The following is a 17,302-nucleotide window of genomic DNA, read 5'->3' as shown; positions in this document are numbered from 1 at the left end:
ACTCGTTTTCTGGGAGAATCTGCCAAAATTCAAGACCTGACCCCTTTTTCTGAGAGATTACGGCAAAGTTCCCCAAATTTATCAATCTTTCTTTCCGGCAATCGATTTCGTACTTCCTGGGGTAGGTCCAGGTATTCCACCCGGTCAGTTGGGTCCCTAAAACTTTGCCATCTTTGCCTATAAGCATTTTTTAATATGAATCAAATCCCTGAGGAGATCCGGCGTGGTGTCATCTTTGGTGCCTTGGCGGTACTGAACCCACGGCCGGACTGCAATCTTAGTCATTACCCGGCCAGGGCCCGCTTCAAGCACGGTCCGCACATTTTGAAGCGGTCCAGAAAATTATTATTATTATTATTATTATTATTATTATTATTACTATTATTATTATTATTACTATTATTATTATTATTATTATTATTATTATTATTATTATCATCATCATTGATGTTCTGGACCACACAGCAAGATCAAGACCACTATTGGCGGTAAATTAAATCTGCTGCCACTGTCATTGCTGACAAGGTGACCAGCGCCATCGTCGCGCGTAGGCAAGTGCGCGAGATTTCTGGCGACACGAATGATTTACTTCCATGCATTATTGACCTTATTATAGAGGTGAACAATTGCATGGTCAATATCATTCCTATCGTTTATTTGAAATGTGTTTAAATTTTTATTTATATGCCAGGAGTATCTACTGTAATCTAACTTTATGTTCTCCTAAGGAAAAGATGGCTCTTGAAAAACGAACCCAGGAAAGATTAAAAACGTGCAGTTTATGATCTGAATAAGTATATTATGAACAGTAAAATCAATAAGTCTCAACTCCTTTTTCACCCCACCGTCGTTAAGTTGATTTACCCCCCCCCCCCCCAAAAAAAAAGAAGGCATGTTTCTTTATGTTTAAAGGAGACTCCAAATACCAATGTTTACGTCTGTTACCTTCAGTTCTCAGATATAAGTATCTCCATAAAAATAATTCACTTCCTTTCACTTCCTTCCCCACTCCCCCCTTAAGTGAATTTACGGCAAAAAATACTTGTTTCTTTAATAGTAAAGGATATTCTAAATACCAATTATCACGACTCTAACTTCTTCAGTTTTTGAGATATGTGTCCTCATAAAAGGAATTCAACTCCTTTTCACCCCCGCCCCCTAGATGATTTCCTCCAAAAACGCTTTTTTCTTTGTTTGTAAAGGAGATCCAAATACCAATTTTCACGTCTGTAACAACTTTAGTTTTTAATAGATGTAAGTATCCTCATACAATTAATTCAAAATTTCGAGCTATTCAATCCCCACTCTGAGGCACTGATTGGAATGAGCAGTGTGTATATTAACGGAACAATGGCAGAGGAGTGTTCACGGCTGTCTGCGTCCTGGTTATACCAGCACTGGAACATTGGACTGTTAGATCGGCACCATAGTACTGCTCGTTAAAAGTGAGAAAATGTGCGGTTTTTCATTAGAACGAGTATTTTATATGATAACATTGCTTTCAATCCCTACATTCCAACATATTTTTTAATGGCCTAAGTTAACTAATTGTAGTTAGGAAAACCACAAAGACAGTCTTTCTTAGAATCCCGTAGCGAAGTACGGGTACATCAGCTAGTCTATCTATATAAATCATATCGTAACGACCGCGTGTCTGTGCATTGACGATTTTGGCGAAATTTTCGTATAGCATTCCGTTCAAGGGGTAATAATGACCATCTGGACAGTTTTTAGCTATAGTTTCCTGAAAGTCCTAAATTTTACACCCCTCGCCCTAAATCAAGATTCCCTCATAATCTGCCACACGAGCTGGAAAATTGAAATGAAGCAAAATTATACGTTTAAGCCGGTAACGTACGGAAAACTTCCAAGATCTTTAAATTTTTCACTTTTTATGCCGAAGAATATCGGAGTTTGGAGGAAATTTAATGACGATGCACACCTTCGTTTCGAGGTATTTCGAAGCTAAACACTAAGTCCTATCACAAAACGGATGGCACAATCTCCGTTCAATTTGGAGTGATCTACAACTTTGGTCCTGTGAAATTTTGTCGTCTCTCCCCCCCCCCCCCCCCCGTCCCCCGCCTTATAGGGTAGATTTGGCTGTATATTTCGATTGTTCGTAAATGTTGTGCTTTTTGCACGTATGTTGACACACTTATGGGAAAGATGGAGTCATCGAATTTGGCACGCACGTTGACACGACCAATGGCTTAAGGCGAACCAAATATCATGATTCTAGCTTCCACGTAAGTATGTGAAAAATAATGTAAAATATTCAAAATATACCCAAATTTCACCCCATTCAAATGTCGTAACTCAATCGAAACCATAAATATGGGAGATATGAGAAAATAATTTAAGACCAAACATGTAGAGCGATAATAGCGACGTCTGAGGATGCAAATCGTTTGTTGGTATGATCTACCCTTCAGGAGCAGTAAATCTCGAAATGAAGGTTTGCACTTACAAACGTGCCCATGCTTATCTGTCATCTATATAAATATAATTGTACGACCGTCTGTCGGCACATTGACTATTTTGGTGAAATTTCCGTGCAGTTATCCGTTTCAGATGTAATAATGACCATCTGCACATTTCTTAGCTTTGGTGTCTATTTGTATGTTTGTCTATTTGATTGTATGAGTTCTTATAACCTGAAAACTACTGAATATATTTCTACCAATCTTGATATTTAGGATTCACCTGTCCTCGAGTAGGTTTTAGGGCCAATATTATTCCCGAATACCTAAATTTACTGGGGGTTTAACCGAAACCGAAAACAATGATTTTGCACTCCCTCAAAATATGCACATCCGGGCTGAGTGGCTCAGACGGTTAAGGCGCTGGCCTTCTAACCCCAACTTGGCAGGTTCGATCCTGGCTCAGTCCGGTGGTATTTGAAGGTGCTCAAATACGACAGCCTCGTGTTGGTAGATTTACCGGCACGTAAAAGAACTCCTGCGGGACTAAATTCCGGTACCTCGGCGTCTCTGAAGACCATAAAAGTAGTTAGTGGGACGTAAAGCAAATAACATTATTATTATTATTATTATTATTATTATTATTATTATTATTATTAAAATATGCAATCCAAAATTAATGGAAATCAGCAATCTTTAATGGAAATCCATTTCTAAAACTTTTTCTCGTGTGCATTTTTCGATAGGAGGATTAATAAGTGAGATATCATGAACGGTCGGTTTTGCAGGTTAAGTCCAGCGGACATAGCCCAAAAGATGCTGTACGTGGAGCAGATTCCTTATCTATCTATCTATATAAACAAAATCGTAACGACTGTGTGTGCCTGTACATTGGCTATTTTGGTGAAATTTTCTTACTGCTACCCGTTTGAGGGGCAATAATGACCATGTGCATATTTCTGGTGTAGTTTCCTGAAAGTCCTAATTTTTTACCCCCGCCCCCCCCCTCACCGAAAATCCAGATTGCGGCATAATCTGCCAGACGAGCAAGAAAATGGAAATTTTGCAAAAATATGCGTTTTAGCCTGTAAAGGACGGAAAACCTCCACGATCTTTAAATTTTTCACTTTTTATCCCCGAAGAATATCGAAATATGGAGGCAATTTTAATGATGGTGCAGACCTTCGTTTCGAAGTATTTCGTGAGATAAACGGGAAGTCCTAACACATAACGGATGGCAAAATCTCCGTTCAATTTGGAGTGATCTTCAACCTTGGTCTTATGACTTTTTGTCGTATCTGTGTCCCTTATACGTTAGATCCGTCTCTATTTCTCGATTTTAATTAAATTTGGACTTTTTACCTGCATAATTCATACTTTCAATCAATTACAGGAAAGATGGAATCATCAAACTCTACACCAACATTCGCTCACCCAGTATACATATGTGAGCCAAATGCTATCTCACATAATGATCCGAAAAGTAATGCAGTGTAAGCTAATCTAACACAAATTTCACCCTATTCAACGTTTCTAACTCAATCTGACCCATGAATAGATGAGATGCGAGAAATATCAGAGGACCAGGCATTTAGCGCACTAAATACTGCGTCTTATGGTACAATCCTTTGTCAATATGACGTACCGTTTAGCAGCTGTTAATCTATAAATGAAGGTCTACAGTATTTTAAACATGCACATACTTTCGTATGTAGATCTATATATATTCATTGATGACGATTTGTATCGATCGAGAAAGGGTGTGTCTGCTATTGTAATCAGTACTCCCCACACCGACTTTGACTGGCAGTAGGAATGGGGTCATTCTCCAACTCAATTTGACTCCTCTACCCGATTGTGTTTGGATGTAGGTAAGGGTGCCCGCCATTATAAACAAATGTACCCATCTAAAATGTGACTAGCATTAGGCATAGTGGCCTGCTATTTTAATGGAAACTCACCAGCTCTGTGTGACTGGCAGCAATTTGGCTGGCAGAAGGAAAAAGGGCCTGTCATTTTAATGATAACTCCACAACTCAATTTTGACTGGTAGTATGGAAGTTGCCTGCCATTATAATAAAAACTCCTGAAATGTTATATGTCTGGAAGTAGGAAAGGGGGCCTGCCATTGAAGCGAAAACTCCCTAAATCGATTGTGACCGCGCAGTAGGCAATTGGTCCTGCAATTATAATGTAAACTTTCCAAGTCGATTGTGAATGGCAGTAGGCAAGTGAGCCTGCCGTTATCATCACAACTCCGCAACGCACACTTTACATTGGAAACAACGTATGGGGACCTCCCCATGCTATTTCTCGGATAAGGCTATGAGACAAGCAATTTTAAAACAATCTTATTTACTGCACGTACAGTATTTACTTCAATATCCGTATACAATGTAGAATACAGTAGCGAAGCACGGGTACATTTGCTAGTCTATAATAATATTATAAAGAGAAAAAATTTATATATTTGTTTGTAACGGATAGACTCAAAAACTACTGAACCGATTTTAAAAATTACTTCACCTATAGGAATCTACATTGCCAGTGAGTAACATGGGCTGTATTTTATTTTCAAAACAATTCGATGGGGGGCGGTGGGGGTGATATAAAAATATAAAAATAATAGGCTAATATAGGTGAAATCGAATTTGTCGTACAAGGACGAGACAAAGCTCGTTTTAAGCTCCTTGACGCAAAAAAGAAAACTCGGTAAGCCCTAGGGCCCTAAAACGAACCGTTATGGAGATATTGGCACCACACTACCCCTGCTCAGATAAAAAAAATGAACTGCCGTAACCATGGCAACGTCAGCTCCAGGATTCTAGAGCAGCGAGATTATGCATGTACGTTTGGGCATAGCTGCCAACCAAAGTTGGTACACATAAGACTTACTATCTTACATATGACACATATGACTTACATAAATGTCATTGTATGTATGTATGTATGTATGTATGTATGTATGTATGTATTGCCCCCGTTTTGCCGGGCAGCTCAGCCGGTAAGCAAAAGTCCCAGAGGCGGAACGTTCGCTTACAGGCAACGCTAAATTATAGAGGACAGGGACAACCTAAGGATTGGCGACAAATGAAAACACTAAAAAATATGGGTTTTAACATTTATTAAAAAGTAATTATTAGCACTTTCCAAATTCCATTAATATTTTCAAAATCTTGAATAAAAAATATTTAGCTCTTCCCTGCTGGAATTCACCCACAGTTCTTCATTAAATTGCATTCTGCAAAGATACGAAACTGAGTCTTAATAAATCGTATTAGGAAATTAATTAAATTATTATCTGAGAAAATCCTATCTCAAAATATCAAAAATCTGATTTTTCAAATTATTATTTAAATTAACAATACTCTGCGATATATTTTTCAATGAGTCAAATTTTTACCTCACACGAAATATCAAATAAATCATTTCTATTAATTAAATATTATTCTAATTAATTACTTATGCTTCAAATTATTTAATTAAATTATTTTGAAATCCAATATTCAACTCATTAGATTTTTACTCTTGTGTCAGTTGACCTCGTGTTGTGCACAACTCACAATAAAGACTTAAAATTCTCGCATTGTAAAGTTAAACATTTTACATTTTGTGAGCTTAGTTCATTGACGCGATCCTTGCTTAAGTATTTTCCCTCGAAGCAAAGATCCTAATCTATCTTATTCCGTCATAAAATTGCTTAAATATTTATAATTGAGCCAAATATGCTCGCCACAAAACAACAACAAAAATCGAAAACTTTACGCGCTCAGCGTACACATATCATAACGAAATATCACCATGAAATTCACATTTACAAACAAAATCAGTCATTCATCCATCTCACATTCAAGCTTTGGTCCACGGTAATATTATCAAATAGATTTATCGAACCCTATCTCTTGATTTTTAATTTTAATTTTTATTCGAAATATGAGAGTTTCTCCCGATGACAATATCAGACAAGGGCTACCATTACGATCGTCTGGCGTGTGATTGTAACAGGATTATCACTTTTCCAATGAAATAGATTCCACAACGATGTTCCAGGATAATTTTACAGTAGAAATCATCACTAAAAATTCCATAGAATTGCCTACAGTCATAGATAAATAAGCATTCGCGCATACGGTCTATGAGTCACGACTACGTTAATTTTAATCTCCTATTACCTCAAATTATCGATCAATATGTGCTGCATAAGAAGAAATTATGTTCAAAGACACACTCTCTTCCTTAACTGACTCATGTAATGGACGCACAAATAAAATCCTATCTTAAGATCCATTTACAAGTCTCAAAAATACCAATAACAGTAAATGCAAAATTTGTGGACATTCAAGCCACGACCAATATTCCAGGCCAACATCTACTTCAATATAGCACACATTAATCATTTATAAGCACAGTGATAATTACACTCATGACCTTTGAACATTCTATTAGACCGTAATAATGTCAATTATTATTATTATTATTATTATTATTATTATTATTATTATTATTATTATTATTATTATTATTATTATACGCGCGCGGTCGCGTCATCGTAGGCTATGGTTTAATGAAATCATAGATGACTCTATCCTATCTCGAATCTATGATAAACCACAAAAACATGAAGGAAAAATCCTAAATTCACAGAACACGTCGATATTCTGTCCCAAATAATTCAAAAATTATTCCATCATTATTTTATAAATTAATAAATGTTATCGCGTGGGTCAAATATTTTTAACACTTTCCTCGACTTATCGTGGGACAGTGAGAACATGTCACGAAGCACTCACTCAAATAGAACAAATTATAGGTCCCAAATACACTCTCACACACATCAAATCTACCAACACCAGTGAAAGAAGAGTGAAATTCCTAACTACAAAGACTATTAGAAATGATCTCAAATATTCAAGCAAGGACTACGTCTACATAATTATTACAACAGAAAATAGAGAAAAGTATAATTTAAAATCTTAGCTGTAGTAGACTTGGCTTCTGGACTCGGTTGATGATCAGTGAATATTTAACCAAACTCCACCTCCGATATTATTCTCCCCCGGGCTGAATTATGCCTCACATCTTAGTTACACATGGCTGCAGCAGGCGAGGACTTAGAACAATTACAAACTCCGTCATAATGTTGAAGTTCCATTCTTCCGAAATAGTTCAGGACTGCTAATGATCTTCCGTCTTCTGGTGAAAGCTGAAACTAAAAAGTTTGTTTTAGTAATAGTTCCCAACACACACTCGATTCTCCAAGCTGGCACAGTTTTTACGTACTTTAAATTTTCCCTCAGATTTATAAAATTAAGGAAATCTGAACTGTTGCGTTTCCAATATTTCCGTATCTCAAAATTTCCTCAGAAGCAGAAAAAATATCATCTTTCATCAAATGAATGCTTGTAATGTTCAACGTCGTATATGCCGTCTCCAATAACACATGTGCTCTTACAACACGATGACTTGTACTTGTGCGAAGCAATTACTCACGTAGGCAACTGAAGACACAAAAACGCAAAAGAAGCAAAAGAGCAAAAGAGCAAATGAGAAAGATTCCCCCAGATACATGGGTATTTATTTCTTCAAGACGTAGATGTGTTTGTTAATTGAATTTTATTGGCTGAGATTTAGCGATCGGGCTAACCTTGCGATCCAATTGGTTAAATATCATGACGTCAAAATCTCAAAGTATTGATCGCTTTTGGTCTCGTGGAGTTCGAGTCCACGTGCTACTCATCTGGTGTCTTCAACAAGGCACAAAAAAAACTCAGACTCGCTTACACGGCGAGGAAAACCTGTTTCACTGCGGGCTAGCAGACAGTGCAGAGTTGAAATCTCCTTCCTGGATGATAATTTTATGCATTGTTCCACCCCAGTAATAAAATATTCTTTCCATACAAACCAATAACCAATTTTCAAGGGTGCAGTATGTATGTATGTATGTATGTATGTATGTATGTATGTATGTATGTATGTATGTATGTATGTATGTATGTATGTATGTATGTATGTATGTATGTATGTATGCATGCATGTATGTATGTATGTATGTATGTATGTATGTATGTATGTATGTATGTATGTAAACCACTGGAGCGATTCCAACCAAATTTGGTACACTTATGACTTAGTGCCAGGAGACGGGCCGCGTGGGGGTAAGGCACCCCTAGCGCCCTTATTGGCAGGGGCGAGGGAGGGGGTAAGGTATAAAAAGAATTTAGAATAGTATCGAATCCATAGTTGTCGTGGTCGCTGAAATGAATAGTGACACTCAGAATTTTTTGAAGTTCATGTTCAGACTCTTTTGGGGTGGGGATGAGGGGGGAGTGAGATATAAACATAATCTAAAATAGTGTCGAATCTGCAGTTTTCGGGGTCACTGAAGTGAATGGTGACAATCCAGATTTTTTATCGTTTAGGGGCGGGGGGCAAGATGGGGACAGTCTTATCGACAGTTGAAATCTTGTACATCGTATCTATAGTGCGACGGCTAAATACATATAGTTATCACTTATAAATTTTTTACAGGATCAAATACTTCCCAGTCAATTCGATCTTCCATAAGGACAAAGTTCTACTCGAAAATTAAATAATCTAAAACTTGAAATCAAACACATCTAAATAATTCTAAAACTACATAATAGATCGTAACATATCAATCTGCAGGTCAGAAAGGAATTCTATGAAAATTCACTTCACACATAACTAACTGGTAATAGAAATCTTAAGGGTAAACATTCAGAAACTATCCGGGCAACGCCGGGTACTACAGCTAATAATAAAATAATTCTGGTTCATGTTTCTCATTAGTTTCAGTACGTCTCTCGTTTATCTTGAATTTCGGGTATCAATCTGCCGTTATAGATTATTAGGCCTATAATTATAATATACTTTTTATGTCCATTTTCAAATATATTTCATTTATTTTCAAATTTGAGATAATTTGTATTTCATACTTTTGAAAACTTGATATCGGTATCACAGTCTAGATAAAGCTAATTTCCATTATACCCTCATTCTCTCAGATTTTCAAGTTGTAGCTCGTTCTATGAAATACTATTTGATTTATTTGAGGCTTTACAGTGCTAAAGTATATCTGGTTCCGCTGCGCCCCTGTAGTAAAAAAGTCACAATAACTTATCCCTACTCCTCCTCCTCCTCCCACCCCCGTAGTCACGAAGATCCTTTCCAAATTACGGGAAGGGGGTCTAAATCTCATTATTTTTCCCCCTTAGAATCACCATCTCCATAAAGAATCAACTCCAGCTCCAAATTAATAAGAACGGCATTCCTTAGAACAAGGTACAACTTGAAAATCTGATACAATGAGGAGATAATGTATATTACTGCTTACTAGTTCATTCTTCTAACCCAGAACATTTTTTAAAACTTTCCAGGAAACTTAAGATAGTCAGAGTTCAATTTCACTCTTTTCCATTAATTTATATTGGTTTATATGAAGTTCCCATCATGAATACAATCCGCAAGCAAAGTACACGAAAGTACAAACACGTAAACATGAGACTGGCTGTGAAGTTCGTCATTTGAAATGATATTGCGACCCGACCTGACAGATCCCTGTACAGGGAGTTATTCAACATCAGTCTTGCGTTCTGTTGTATCCTAGTCGAGTCCGTCTCATCCGAAGAGAGAGGATATAGTCCAAGCCCCAAATGGGGTTGCATTTTAGATATGTTGTCTTTGCTATTGCATAGCCGTTCTAGTGTGATGGTGGTGGTGGTAACTGAAGTTTTGCGGTCAAAATAACTACTTTATCAGCCCCTCTAATCCTTGCAAGAATGAAAATTTTGGCTAAAGGAAAAGGTAATCGTGGTGATAATTGTTGTTTTAAGGGAAAGTACAACTAGGCAACCATCCCATCTTGGCTCCAGTCAGAAGAGAAGAAGGGTCATGATTATATAGGGACGTGGCGGTGGTGGTGGTGGTGGTGGTGGTGGTGGTAACTGTTGTTTTAAAGGTAAGTACAAGCAGGCAACCACCACGTCTTCGTTCCAATCAGAAGAGGAAAAAGAAGGATCCTCAACTGAGTGGCTCAGGCGGTAGAAGCTGTAGCCTTCTGGACCCAAGTTGGTGGGTTCAATCCTAGTCCAGTCCGGTGGTATTTCAAGGTACTCAAATAAAATAGCCTCGTGTGGATGGTTTACTGGGACGTAAATTAACTCCTGCGGGACGAAATTCTTGCTCCTGGGTATCTCCGAAGACCGTACAAGTAGTTACGGGGACGTGAAAGCATTTTCTTAATTAGAAAGGAAAGGTCATGAGAAACGGGCAAGAGGTAGTTGTGGAGATCATAATTGTTCTAATGGGATGTACAACTAGTAAACAGGTACATGAAAGACTACATATACCACAGAAACCAAACAAACCGGATGGCACAGAGAAACCTGGCCCATGTAAATGAAGGCAATGTCGGACTCAGCCGTGCCGTGGTCGTCACTCCACGCTCCCAAGATGAGAGCCCTTTGGGTTAGTTGAAGTATCCCAAATGTATATAGCCTTCAGTTATAAGTGGAGAAGATGAGATGGTTATTTTGCATCCCTCCCATTTCTATTAATAATCTTGACCATAATGGCCAGTGGTGCGTAAGGCTGTTATGTGACTGTCAAGGGGATACAAACTTTTATAACATCGACCATATTAAGTTCATATCAACCTGGCTGCATAAACACCTATTAACGGAGGGTATCGGCTTGACAACAAGTTTTTATATCATTTTTATTATTCTTAATATCACCCTACCTGAATTTTACAAGAAAGTATTGGAAAACCAAGGACACAGTGACGTCACATCACAACAGGACTCACTGCTCAACATTTTATTCATATAGACATCATCCTACTGTGTGTTATTGTATATGACAAAATGGAATTTAATTCCATGCCACCATCCATCAATTTTTAACATGTTACATCGTATTTATCATAGTTTTAGATTTCTTAAAGGGCGGCCCTCGTTTTCACTAGGTCTTATTGTATACACGAATTTTAACTTAACTACCTGAAGAAGAGAATGTGCATATTCTCGAAACATGTATTAGATATAATGTAAATGCGAAAGGTAAATATTAAAATATTTAACACATAGTTTTGACTAGGCGGATCATCCATCTCTCTATTTACTCCCTCCCATTTAGAGAACTCGAAGGTTTCGGATTCTATTTCCGAAAGCGTCAACATTTTCAACTCATTCATCATTTTATTAATTATCATCTGGTATTCTGTTTACCTTCTTTCTCATTACCCTTTCAATTAACGACTTTAAATAGTTCACCACTTTCTCAAAACTGTACATTTTTTACTTTATGACTTTTTGTTTGTTGCAGGTGGCAGGTACTATTGTAACTTATGAGATCGTCCTGTTGCAATTCAGTAGCCTGGAGGCGTCGACGAATAATATGACTAACATTTCAAAGCAAATCAATTGCCTTTCTACATCATCCATAAATTGAGCTCCTATCGAAACAACAGCGACATGGTAAATATTGGTACATCGAATATGGAGGTGGTAACTGGAACTTGTACAATTGTAGTGGTTCACGTCTACCCTCACGGTGGTGCTCTGAGTGAGAAGGAAGGAAAACTAATCTACTCCGAACAGACTTTAGAATCTGGTGTCAATAAGCTAAAATGATGTACTGAATACACTACATTATATATTTATACTATAAAAGCCCAGATACGAAACCGAAAGATATGAACTCCAAAGAGCTCGAAAATGAAAATGGAAACCAATCCTATTCTTCCTACCCTACTCCCTCACATGTTTTTCTCCTTTATTTCCTTCCTATCTTCCTTCTTATTCTTCCTTTCTTCCTTTTTCTATGTAACTTCGTTGTTCATTCTCCATTCCCTTGCACAAATTCCTTTTTCTCTCTTACCTTCCTTCCTTTCTTCCTTCCATCCTTCATTCCTTCCTTCCTTCCTTTGTCTTTTCCACCTTTCCCTACCTTCCTCCAAATTTTTCGCACACTTTTCCTCTTTTTCTCCCTCCTTGTTTCTCTTCTTCCTCCCTGCCTTTCTCTCTGTGCTCCTTTCTTATGATAATGTTATTGGTTTTATGTGCCGTGAACTACTGTTAGGGTTTTCGAAAACACCGAGATGCCGCAGCTTGGTCCCACATGAGTTTTACGTACCAGTAAATCTACCGAAACGAGGTTGGCGTATCTGAGTACTTACAAACACCACCGGACCGAGTTGGGATCGAACCCACCAACTTCGGCTCAGAAGGCCAGTGCACTACCGTATGAGCCACTTAGACCGGTTTCCTTACTGACTGACTCACTCACTCACTCACTCACTCACTCACTCACTCACTTGCTTTCTTGCTTGCTTGCTTGCTTACTCTGCTCGTTTATTCTCATATAATTTTTGGAATTATGTTGTTCAGGAGGCTCTAATAACTGTTGTTTGCGTGTGTTAGTTTGAACATTATGTACGTTGTTTTACGGTTTTAAAATAACTACGATGTAATTACGCGCAGGTTTTCTACATCTCTCGAGAGTGATCAATAGCGATGATTAGAAGCCATTATGATGTTGAATCTCCAATACATATTTTAAAAAATTGCTTCGATACAAACGAGGGAATATGGTGCAATACATACTACTCTGAACAAGAATCTTCTGAATTCGTCGGATTTCATACAAATTTGTGTTCGAGATACTCTAAAAATTCAAATCATCATATCTTCGTTTCCATAATCATTTCTGAATAATTTAAAATGCGTGAAATGCCTTCGCCATTACCTGTACTATTTTCTTCTCCTAAACTATAGAATCTCCATAGTGTATTCCCTATTACGTCATTTGTTATACACCTATCCCAATGACTCCTACTTTTCTTCAAGTACGTAGACATGAAATCTAAAAGATACTTCACGTGTTTTATATTTTCTGAATCCCATCCGTGTAATTTGGGTTCTACTTGCACCGAAATGGCTTCAATTTCCCTCAAAATATATATTCCAAAGAACGACAAATTACGAAGCATTTAGTCGAATCGTGGATGGAGATTAAGTTCCAGAAGCTGTTAGTCTAGACAAAAATAATTATGGCACTACCTCAAAAGTCCATCTGTCAACCTCATTGAGAACCTCAAACACCCGGGTGGTCTTGAGATTATCGATCGCGTACAAAACACATGCGGAAGGATATTATAGCTACATCACGAAGATTTCAGCCACTAAAGTAAAAGGTTCAATATGGCAAGTTTCTCTCATCCAGAAAATTTCTCCAATGCCTGGGAGTGAGCTACCATCCAACATTCACAATGCTAACATATAACTGAGCCAACGACACGTCATAACACGCTGCACTGCAGTTATTTGTAGTTATTTTTTCCGCACTACAGCATGTTAGGGAGGAATGACTTCAGGGTGATTCTATTTCATGAATTTAACCTTGTCCACAACGCGACACAAACCTGTAACGTAGTGTCGTAGAGAAAGGAAGTTTTAATTAGAATGATGCCTCATTTCTAGTGTGATATACGATATTTTGACTTTTAATAAAATGCTAGTAAGCTTTAAGTTGTACGTGACTGTTAATCTCGAGAATATAGCCGCAGATCCTTTGGTTTTACATTGGAATGCGAACCACAGACACGTTAATTTTCATTTCAAAAATCCCACGTGGATTGAGAGGGATTCAAACTGCAACTACCTTGATTGAAGCCTGTGGGGCTAGCACTCGGCTATTGCCTCCCCGCCCCAGAGAATCAATCAATCAATCAATCAATCAATCAATCAATCAATCAACCAACCAACCAATCACTACTGATCTGCATTTAGGGCAGTCGCCCAGGTGGCATGTTCCCTATCTGTTGTTTTCCTAGCCTTTTCTTAAATGATTGCAAAGAAATTGAAAATTTACTGAACGTCTCCCTTGGTAAGTTATTCCAATCCTAACTAGCAAAGCAAAGTCACCTCCGTTCAGGCCATGAAGGCCCTTGGAGGAGTGGAAGGTAAAGGCTTCCACCATTGTTAACCTCGGCACATAATGGGGTAGAGTGGTTAGCTGTACGCCCGGCCGCCTTTGCCCCCAGGAATTAACCTGATACTCATTTTTGGTGTAGGCTGAGCCTACCTCAGGGCCATATGCACCTCCGGAAATGGAAATCTCGTTTCTTAAATTTTTCGACTTCCTGACGGGGATTCGAACCCACGTCCTTGCAGGCGAACCGAGCACGCCTTTACCGCCTCGGCCAGGCAGCCCCTCCACCCCTAACTCCCCTTCCTAAAAACAAATATTTGCCCCCTGTTCAATATGACATAATAATATCTTCTTGTAGTATAAATATAAAACCCTGCTGAAACTAATATAATATAAGGTCAACAACTTCCTTACAAATTTAGGGACATCATTATAATTTAGAGACATTTATTTTACTCTCTCAGTTTAAAAAGTAATTAAATTCTGCTAACGTTTCGGTGCCATCTATCGCTAATGGAATGACATTATGGTGTTATGGTGTCAACGTGCTGTCGAAAGTTATCTGTTACCTCATTCTGTCGCCTTTAAACGTTTATCTTAAATTTTTGTTTGTGCACTCACATTTTCATACCCCATAATAGCATAGGTTAAGTAATATCAAACATATACTCACACAAATGTACAAGTGTACGAATTCAGGTGAAAGGATGTATAGTTACCCAAGAAACGAATGAGCTCATGGTACTGTATGTTCCCCGCATTTAATATTTTATCAGACTTAAGTCGCTCGGGTGAAACTTACTCGCTTTGAGTGAAATTTCGCACTACCCAAAACAGAGCGCAATTCAAAGCGAAAAATAGCGCGAGTGGGGCGAGCCGCATTCGACAAGCCTGAACGCTTCTGTTCTTGTTTTGTTCCTCCAGCTGCTGCAGCCGCGTTTTCCATCATATCAATGTCATTTTTGATCAAGAAAGGGAAGAAAAGAAATCGGCGCCCTCGACGATGGTGGAGCAAACAATTGTTCATTGGAAGAAGCCAATATGGAAACAGCCTTATGAGAGAAATGGTACAGGAACCCATTTATGATACAATTAAGAACTTCGTCCGCATGAGTACCCAAGAGTTTGAACAACTCGTTTCACTGATCAGTCAAAAAGTTGAAAAACAAGACACAACATTCAGAGAAACAGTAACACAAGTTTGCAGTATTTATTTAAAATATCGAAGTGCACAATATCAAAAATCGTCCCAGAAGTTTGTGACGCGTTGATTGAAACACTTCAGGATTATTTAAAACAGAAAATCGACTCGGTATTATATATGTATTTAAAAAAGTCAAATGAACAAATAGGAATGCTAATAATTAAAAATCACACAATATTAATTCAATTTAGAAATACATTTCGTATCCAAACCACACCCATTTAAAAAATAGCGTTTGATATATTTGTTAATTGTTGTGGATCAATACAAAAAATGGGTGAAAATGTAAAATAAAGATAAAATAATGGAAGAAAAAATAAATCACAAACCAAGTAAAATTAGTCACAAGCGCAACAGCACATCTAAATATGACGAATCCAAATGTTCAGGGCTTGTGCCTTCTGAATGTGGTGTTGTCTGCCCACTAGTGGAAGTTCTTCACAATGACCCAAGAATGCTTCAAAATAGGTATCCGAAGGTTCAAAAAAGTAATGAAATAACACAATTTTGCATTATAAACCAATAGTAATAGCTTACCTGATCCAGTGAGTCTGTTCTTATTTTCTTTCGATCTTTCACTGCGATATGATCCCAGTAGCGCTTTCATCTTCGCTTTCACTGTAGAGATAGGAAGGTTTAGTTGAGAACTAATTTCCTTCCACGCATCTTCTGTTTTATTGCGATTGAAATAGTTTTTGTTTTTCGGATTCCACATAAAATCTCTATTTTTGTAGAGCTCGATGAGCTGCAAGCACTGTTCTTGATTCATCCCTCGCGCAACTATGGGGACCACGTTTACTCTGAGAGAAATTCGATGAGCGAAACCGTTTGATGCGCGGACAAAAACCGACTGACCTGCGGCTCGCAGCGAGGACCCTCACTCCGCAATTACTCAGGGGTGAGGGGGCGTCTACACTAGGCACAATTCCCTCGCGAAATTATTTCGCGAGGAAATTGCGCTTAGTGTAAACGCAGCTTAAGGAATTTTCACCTTGTTTACTTGACACGGCATAAGCCCAAAAGCGTACAACATTATATCTATAGGTTCTGAGGAAAGTGTACCTGCGAGGAATTTATGCTATACCATGTGCGTTCATTCAATTTTTTAACGGCCGTACATAATTTAAACAACTAAATCATAACTCATAACACTGAATGTTAACAGTGAAGAAACATGCTCTCGGCTACATATTTGCCAAGATGGAAACAATGTCGACGTTCGAATTCAGAGGAGGACTCGGAGTTATAAATGCTGAGAGGATCAACTTCTGATACATAAATAATTATATTTCAGTATCCAAAAATCTATCAGACCTTTAGTTATAGAGAAAATAAGTTTTTAAAATGTTGGATCTTCTTAATACAGTGCCATTAACGAAGCGCGGGTGTAGTGAAGAAAGCTAAGCCTCTGACTAGAACTCTTGTCAAATACTAGCGAATGCTTTTTAAATACAGAAATATAAATATTCTTTAAGTTACTGACTACATTTTACTTCGAAATAAATTCTGCGTTGAAGCTTTCCAATAAGTTTTAATTGAGCACTTGTTTTCACGCAGATATATTTAAGAGCTTAAAATATTTTACAAAATCTACATTTAACAGCCATTTAATACCATCGATTGTCATATTTTCGTAAATTTCGTAAATTTCCAAGAAATGGTAATTTTATCTCATCTCAAAGAATACATTATTGGTGATATAGAGGTTTGTTCATTTATTTCG

At 37.8% G+C, this 17,302-nt stretch overlaps 1 protein-coding gene across 1 annotated transcript in view; it reads left to right on the top strand.

Annotated features, from left to right (window-relative positions):
• Positions 1–16,851, top strand: part of LOC137498914 (gustatory receptor for sugar taste 64f-like) — a 90,093-nt gene extending 73,242 nt beyond the window's left edge. The window contains exons 7-8 of the mRNA XM_068226730.1: positions 11,769–11,775; positions 16,745–16,851. Coding sequence (XP_068082831.1) covers positions 11,769–11,775; positions 16,745–16,851 — 114 coding nt within the window. The remainder of the gene's footprint in view (positions 1–11,768; positions 11,776–16,744) is intronic.
• The last annotated feature ends 451 nt before the right edge of the window (positions 16,852–17,302 follow it).

This window comes from Anabrus simplex, chromosome 1 (genome assembly GCF_040414725.1).
Source record: "Anabrus simplex isolate iqAnaSimp1 chromosome 1, ASM4041472v1, whole genome shotgun sequence".
Taxonomy (NCBI): Eukaryota; Metazoa; Arthropoda; class Insecta; order Orthoptera; family Tettigoniidae; genus Anabrus; species Anabrus simplex.
Note: the sequence above shows the minus strand (reverse complement) of the source record. Positions and strands in the feature narration are given on the sequence as shown.